This window comes from Limulus polyphemus, unplaced genomic scaffold (assembly GCF_000517525.1).
Source record: "Limulus polyphemus unplaced genomic scaffold, Limulus_polyphemus-2.1.2 Scaffold950, whole genome shotgun sequence".
NCBI classification, from domain to species: Eukaryota; Metazoa; Arthropoda; class Merostomata; order Xiphosura; family Limulidae; genus Limulus; species Limulus polyphemus.
Genome location: NW_013666560.1, coordinates 246,088 through 253,908, shown reverse-complemented (window position 1 = coordinate 253,908; position 7,821 = coordinate 246,088). Strand labels below are relative to the sequence as shown.

The 7,821-nt window shown below is 31.4% G+C and overlaps 1 protein-coding gene across 2 annotated transcripts in view; it reads left to right on the top strand.

Moving 5' to 3' along the window:
• Positions 1–7,821, top strand: part of LOC106461393 (protein transport protein Sec24A-like) — a 57,142-nt gene that overhangs the window by 4,902 nt on the left and 44,419 nt on the right. For both annotated transcript variants that reach the window (XM_022388338.1, XM_013921208.2), the window contains exons 2-3: positions 2,310–2,913; positions 6,850–6,915. In XM_022388338.1, the coding sequence (XP_022244046.1) occupies positions 2,454–2,913; positions 6,850–6,915 (526 nt within the window). In that variant the 5' untranslated portion in view covers positions 2,310–2,453. The remainder of the gene's footprint in view (positions 1–2,309; positions 2,914–6,849; positions 6,916–7,821) is intronic.

Sequence of the window (7,821 nt, the reverse complement as noted above, 5' to 3'; positions counted from 1 at the left end):
ACGTTCTACCGTTTAACCCTTACCCTACCTACTACTATATATATTATATATATATATATATATATATATACCATCATTATTTGTTTGTACATATAGACCTAATCATCTCAGCATTCCCTCTACACTCACACACTTCTAAATTTTGGATTAGTTTGGCTACTGGTACCAAGTGATATTCTTTTTTTTTGTAGTTCTTGTAGTTGGAAACGGTAAATCTGATAGATACTCAAAAAAATGCTGCTCCATCAAACTAATAATGGAAATGAATTACTTAATGAAATCAAAGGTTTAAATGAAAGACTGTCAGTGATACATGATTCACGTCAATTCCGGTATTTTGCATAGAATGTTCAGGGTCAGGAATATGGCTAATATCTGCTCTTGTAAAAACAAGAAAAGGAAATATTTAACAGCTCAGTCATCTTGTAGTCTTCTACAAAAACCTTCTACAGCACTACTTGAGTTCCAAAAAAAAGTTCTGTAATGCACTACATTTACTTTAACAACATTTCAAAATGAATTATAAATAATGTACCTCTACAGTTTATTTAGTTAATGAAAACTTAAAACAATAAGTTAACTGCTGACTAGAGGAAAGGAAACTCTTTAGTAGAACTTGATGCCAGTTTTTTCTTCTTCTTGAGCTGCTGATTAGAGGAAAGGCAACAAACTGAATGCACTTACCACCAGCTCCCCCCCTGAAATGATGGCTAGAAGAACAGCAACTTACTGGCAGCACCTACCACCAAATTATTATTTTTGCTTGTATGTACCACAGTTTGAGGACACTGTACTAATTGCTTGATAAAATGTAATTGATTTATGGGGTCATTGATAAATCAATTTGCAAAAAAATACCTTTAATTGGCAATCTGTATAGGATACATGATTAAGGTGATTTGTGAAAAGATCTAAGAGAGTATTAGGATATGTTTTGACACTAACAGTAACAATGTTAAAATTATAAATAATATTCAACGTTAAACTGGTACACAATTAAAATTTTAATTGTGTACCAGTTTAGCATTTAATATTATTTATGATTTTAACTTTATACACAAGTGCCAAAATACTATAAGTAACAGTGTTATTGTAATTATATGTTAAATGCTATGGTGAGGCTCATCTGAATTTTTATACAACAGGAAGGATATTAGGGGGCAATAGTACACTAGTAAAATTACCCTGTTTGAAAAGTTGAGTTATGGGAAGAGGTTTAAAGACTTGGATTTGTTTGATGTGAAAAATAGAATTAGAGGTGACATAATTTAGATGTTTAAAGTTTGGATTTAGATAAATTACTTTTGTGAGATTGGTGGAATGATAAGGCTCAAACTAGAAACTTGAGGCTTTAGGATAATATGCTCACATATAACTTGAAGGACTAATTTCTTTTCAGGTACATTGTGCTACTATAATAAGAATTAAAAAAACAACATAAAACTGTCATTTTTTGACACAATGAAAGGTAAAATATTTATTAATATAAATATTTTATCTTTCATTGTGCCAAAAACATTGGATTTGTGTTTTTTTTACTCTTAATATTTAAGGACTAAATTATATTGCATTCGCTATTTTATTTTGGGTGGAAAGGCAACTGTGATTGGCAGTTTGTTACTTTGCTCATTCTTTTGATCTTGTGCACATATTAATGAATTATCAGAATGATTGCTAGTTTACATCACATTGATGAAATACATGTGCATTGAAATATTTCTATTTTAAGTAGAAAGAAGAACTAGGGATGGTATGAGATGTGTTTGAAATGAAGATCTGAACACATTATATGCGAGTTGTTTTTCAGTTCTGTTCTGATGAGGATTAAAATAGAAGTTGACTATTATAAGTGATACTTGTATTATGGTATAAGCTTTTAAGTTGGAAACATTTATTGTAGGACAAATTTTCTTTTATTTTTTTAAATGGTACCTTTTAAAGAGAGGTTTGTGGCAAAGCCTTGAAATTTCTAAATATTTCATTTTCTGCAATTATCAGTGAGAAATTGCAATACTTTTTAACACATTAATAATTTTCCATTTGTTTTTCGTTACTGCAAAAGTTTGCATGCAGATCCATGCAGAATCTACTGGAAATAATTGGATTACAGACACAAAATAATATAACTATTTTATAAAAGTATAAAACTTTTCATTTTTAAAGATCAGTTTAAACCTTATTAAGTACTTTACCAGTACAATGTGAGAAGTTTTAGATTAAGTATATGTTAGTTTTTAGAATCTGTAACTAAAATTCTTAATGAAACATGAATAAAATTGCATTTTAATAAAACTTATAAAATTCACTAGAAATATGAACAGTATTCTTTGAGGACTTCTGGAAGGCCAGTACCAACTCCAGCATATGTAGGTAATATTATTACTACTGCTTCTGTCAACATCATCTCATCTGTCGTACTGCCAGCCAGGGAACCAAGACCCTGCACTGGTAACATGCAGCCACAATCATTGTACAGTCAAAATATTAATTCCAAAAATACCCCACTTGAATCATCATGTGGTGGTGTTTCCATAAAATCTGACCCTCCATTTTCATCAGTTGAGTTTAATCCTTCTTACAATCAGAATCCATACCAGCCCATTCCACCTTCAGAATTAGAACAGTATAATCACCAAACACCAAGAATTAATGGACTTGGAAACTTGCATGTACCAGTATGTGCTCAACAGAATGGACCTGGTGGAGAAGTAGTGGCACCCAGTTTGTTGCCTTCATTGTCAAATTCTTCACAGTTTGTGCCATATGTTTTACCTGGATCTAGTCAACAATCTGCTGAACAGTTGCATGAGCCAAGACAAAAGCAGTTGTTTCAAGGTGCTCTTAGAAGTGGACCATTGCAAGCCCATTGTTCCCACATGTTGCCTAGACAGAACTCTTCAGTGCCTTCACCAGGTTAGTAAGAAACTACATTAGATGAGTTTCATCTTAGCAGAAGCAAATTACCAGAAAGTTAGAACTTAATGTATGTTAACACTATGGTACATATCATTCATTGGAGCTAGTGCAATATTCCTAATAATTGTCAGTATATATGTACATTATCAAATAACTTTTACTGTATTGTTTTTGAATTTGATTAATTTGTTCATAAACTTTATAAACTTATTGTAAGGAGAGGAAATCCACTATATACTTTAAAAGTCCAGAGAATCAAATTTTTAAGTGGATTATTTTATTTATTGTAACTTTATTAACAGTGTTTTGACCACTTGTGTGGTTGAAACATTGTTATAAAGTTACCATAAATAAAATAATTCACTTAAAAATTTGTTTCTCTGGACTTTTATTTATGAACTTGAATTTTATATTCATAGCTGTATGATTAAGATCACACCTGTTGTCATAAATATTATCTGTGTGTTTTTTTAAACTGGTTTTTCCTCTCTTTATGTGAGAGTGTTTGAAACTGTGCAGCTTTTGAGCTTGGTGCTATATTCAGATTTCTTCTATTTTGGAAAATGTGAACCTCACATTGTCCATGGAAGCTTTTGAATGGGATCTAGTGAAACTGGATAGAAGCTGGGTCACCTGTTGAGGTCACTTTGGCAATTTAACCATGACTCACCAACAAGGAGAGATGATTTTATTTAAGGTGACAGGGAGCACACTCTTTCCACTTCATTTCTGTGCACACAGATGGGAGGAAGATATCAAGGTGACTGAAAGTGCTATCTCAATAACCTACAAGTGAAACAATTGGCTGGAAGTGTTCCTTTAAATTTTTGGCAAGTTCTTCAAAGAAGCAATGTTGAGACCTTCAGATTGAGAAACATTTAATGGTTAGCTCTTGCACATCATGATCAATGTTGTGAGTTATGGTAGTAAGGACAAATGTTGCTTTTTTGTCACTCATTTTTGTTCTGTCCATAGCTGGTGGTAACTTGGAAGTGATAATACTGCTTCTTGCCTCTTTTTAGGTTTAAAAGATGATGATATTTCAATTATTCCTTTATCCTCATCATTGTTAGTGTTATTGGTACTGTATCCACCAACTTAATCATCACTGTTGTTCCTGCTCTGTTCACTATTCCCTTTTCATTCTTGCCTCAATTTCTCAGCCCTTGATTCCTTTAAAGAGATAACATTATCTACCTGGCCTATGCACTCATGACTTCCTCTTTCCCTGTGAGCAAGAAGAAAGTCCTTGTCTTCTGGGACCTTGATCAGGATCATGGCACCCTGGTGAGTAATGTCAAAAAGCTCATCCAGATTATTGACAAACTTTGCTTCATTAGCTTACTATGTTCCAGTTTTTTTTTAATATTTCTTTAGCTTTGCCCATGTTTCAGAAAGCTTCTCCAGTTTGATAATGGCATGATGTTCTGGATGAATTGAAATTTAAGCCTTGTTCCAAAAAAGCTGCAGCCTCCTTGCTCACAACCTTTGAGCTTTTATGAAATGTTTTGTTCAATGTTTTATGATGCTATAAAAACACATACAGCACTTGCCTATTTGAAGATAACTTGCTTTGTGTTAGCTCAGTTTTTCTGAACCAAGCAGCCAAAAGTGTAGTCTCTCTCTTTGTTGCGGTATCCATTTGCAATGACACGCCAATACAGTGTCAGCTGATATAATACTGAAGAATCTGCTTAAGTACTTATATACCCTTACAGAAATTCTAGAAACTACTGTCATGTCATACAGAATATTCCAGATGTAAAATGTGACAGCATGGATTATTTATATATGGAATGTTCTCTAGCATTATGAATAATGTGGAATACTCTGGAATATTCCAGTATGTGCTAGAATATTCAGAATATGCAGATATAATGCGAGCTACAAGATAAAATTTCAACTGCCTTGAGTAACTCCTAAAAGTTATTCAATATGGATAAAATTTGTTGTGAGTTACTTATTTATATGTTGGAACAGAACTTTAAAAGTAACGACCACCCTAGTGTGTAGATACGTTTACTAATTTATTTAGAGTGGGTCTGTATCAAAGTTCACTCACTTTATTTTTTGTTACAGTCACCTTCTCATTCGAGTCTCAGTATTGCCTATATAGATGTTTTTTTGTAGTACGCAAGTTTTTTATTTAACATTCAGGTGTTATAATTTTCTAATTATAGTTTTGTGTTTACTGTATGAACTTGCTGAAGGTGGAATGTGTATATTCCAAAACATTCATTAAACTAAATTTTCTGGTTCATGAATCTATTGCCAATATTGTATGCATACAAATACCAAGCTTTATATTTTTAAGAAATTTTTAATATTTCTATAAGATGTTTTTTTTTACTGTGATATGAAACAGTTTCATAGTTCAATTTAAATAAAAAAATCTCACATAAAATAATTGGCTATACTGAAGAAAAATTAGCACACAAGAAAATGTTTGGATGTTGGAACTGGTCTTTTTTATTTCATGTTGTGAATCTTGTGACTCGCATGATCCAAGACTCTTTCATGTTTGATGAATGAAAATGCCAGGAAAGCCCAAGTATTAAGATTTGAGAGTCCTGGAAAAAGTCCTGTAATTTTCTTATGTAAAGTTTTTATGAACCTTGCTAGTTGATATGTATTGCATGATTTTGGTGTACAACAGATAACAAAAGCTTTCATATAAATTTCCTGGTAGTCCTCTATGTTTTGTCAAGTTCTGTGAATATAAGTATACTTAGAATGTGCTAATGAACCTGCACCATTGCCAACTATTTTAACTTGTAGGCTTCAGTGTTTTACATTTTTAGAGTTTTAGGAAACAATTACTAGTAGAATGAATTAATTTAAGAAAAGAACTATGATTTCTTCTATGATACAGATATAAAGTATGATATTTCATCTTTTTCCACCATTATTTGTTTTTAAAATAAATTTATGAACACATGTAAATAATATATTTTGAGTGTAAAGCTGTATAGTTATATAAAACTGGCCAGTCTCTTTTAGTAATACTAGCAGAAATACCCACCCTCCGGGTAGGTATAACTGCTAGTTTCTGCAGAAGACTATTGGGCCTGTGGCCCAAAGACAGGCCTGCAGCCTTTTCTGGAATTGTCTGACAGTTCTACAACAATGTACTGGTACTTGACATTCAATAATGTTCACCATCCATGAGAAAAAGGATTATATTGAAATTTTAGTTTAAAAATGAACTATCATTACACTGCAGCATTACATTACAGAGTAGATTTTATTGAAGTATTTCGTTGTAGACGCAGTTATCAATGAAAGTGCCTTGCTTTTCTGTTGCAACACTCATGAAATTTTCACTAAAGAAAAACAAATAATTTTTTTGGGTTTGTTTTTTGATTGTTTTATATTTGAAACTTACTCCTTTTGTTTGTAATTTTTATTGGTTAAATCTGAAACATATAATTTTTGTGGAAATCTCAATTGTTTTATTTAGTGCTCAGCTGTAACAATACTGTCTAGTTATAAAAAATATTACCCAGTTATGATTGGTGCAGTAGTTTCTGAGATCCAAGTTTTGAATGTATACATCACCAGCTCCATTATAATAAGATGTTCAACTAGATTTTAAAGAATTATGTTTAAATGGCAAATAGGGCTCTGCTCTCAATACAACCTTTGAAAACACTTGCAACTTGCTGTAATGTAACACTAAATCTTACATTTTAAAGACTGTCATTTTCTCTAAATGACTGGATTGCTTACATGATTGGAAAAAATTCCCATTTTGGAGAAAAGCAAAAATTTATGATATTTTTCAATATAGTCCAAGCTATTTTGTAGAATGAGTTTTTAAGAAAAATTTCATGTTTGTAAATATTAACTATACATTAGCATATGCATGTACATTTATGCTTTACTTACATTCACTTGAACAACACTAAGCATTTGTATTATTTTTTTTACCAGTTCCTCTTTCTGTCCAAAACTTGCCACAGAATCGGAGTCATATAAGAGAAACACCTTGGCCCTCAGGTAAGAACAAACGTATATTTCAGTAGCTAATAAAGTAGCATCAAGTTCTGCATAGTGCAGTATGTATCTGTAGTTTAATGTTTTAGTTAGTGTGCGGAGGAAGGAGTTATAAGGGGAAAAAAAAATCAAAGAATATCATTGTTAATGACAACTTAATTTAGTAAAATTAATTTATAATAAATTTGAAATTTTGGAATAATGCATTTACATCAAATCATTGATGTTATGAAACATTTCTTGGTTAAAGTGTAAGTATTAAGCAGTTGTACAGTAAGGAAGACTGGTTATGACAAAAAATATTTTGCTTTTACAAGTCAGATGTTTTGGAATATGCTTACTCCATCATCAACAAAGTCTGAACACTAGATCTATTAAGATATCACAGCACAAGTGAATTAAAGTCTGAATGATGTTTGAAAGGATGAGGTTTAGAAAACAGTAAGAAGAAATGAGCAGTAGAGAATGCACTTAGAAACCATAAATTAAATGAAAGCATAACTTAAAAAAATTAATGTGAGACAAAACATGTTTATACATAAAATAATTGGAAATGAAATACGAATAAATAAGTCTGAAGTTAAATGTAAGATACAAGAACAGTAGGTTGATGGTTAAATGTCATGTACTAATTAGAGCAGTTTTAGTTGGAAGGATGTCTATTTAACCCGATACTCTCCAGGGCCATTTTGTCTTATTGTGAGGGCAAAATCATTTGTGAATTGAAAAAATGATAGAGAACTTTTATTGGATTTCAGATTTTATTTTTGTAAATAGTAGCATAACATTCAATTATTTGTACAAAATTGTATTATTTAATGCAGTTTAAAAAGGAATTTAATGAAAAAATTCCTAAAATATGTTTTAGATTGTAAATAAGCACCTTCTAAGAAGAAATGTTTTTTTCAT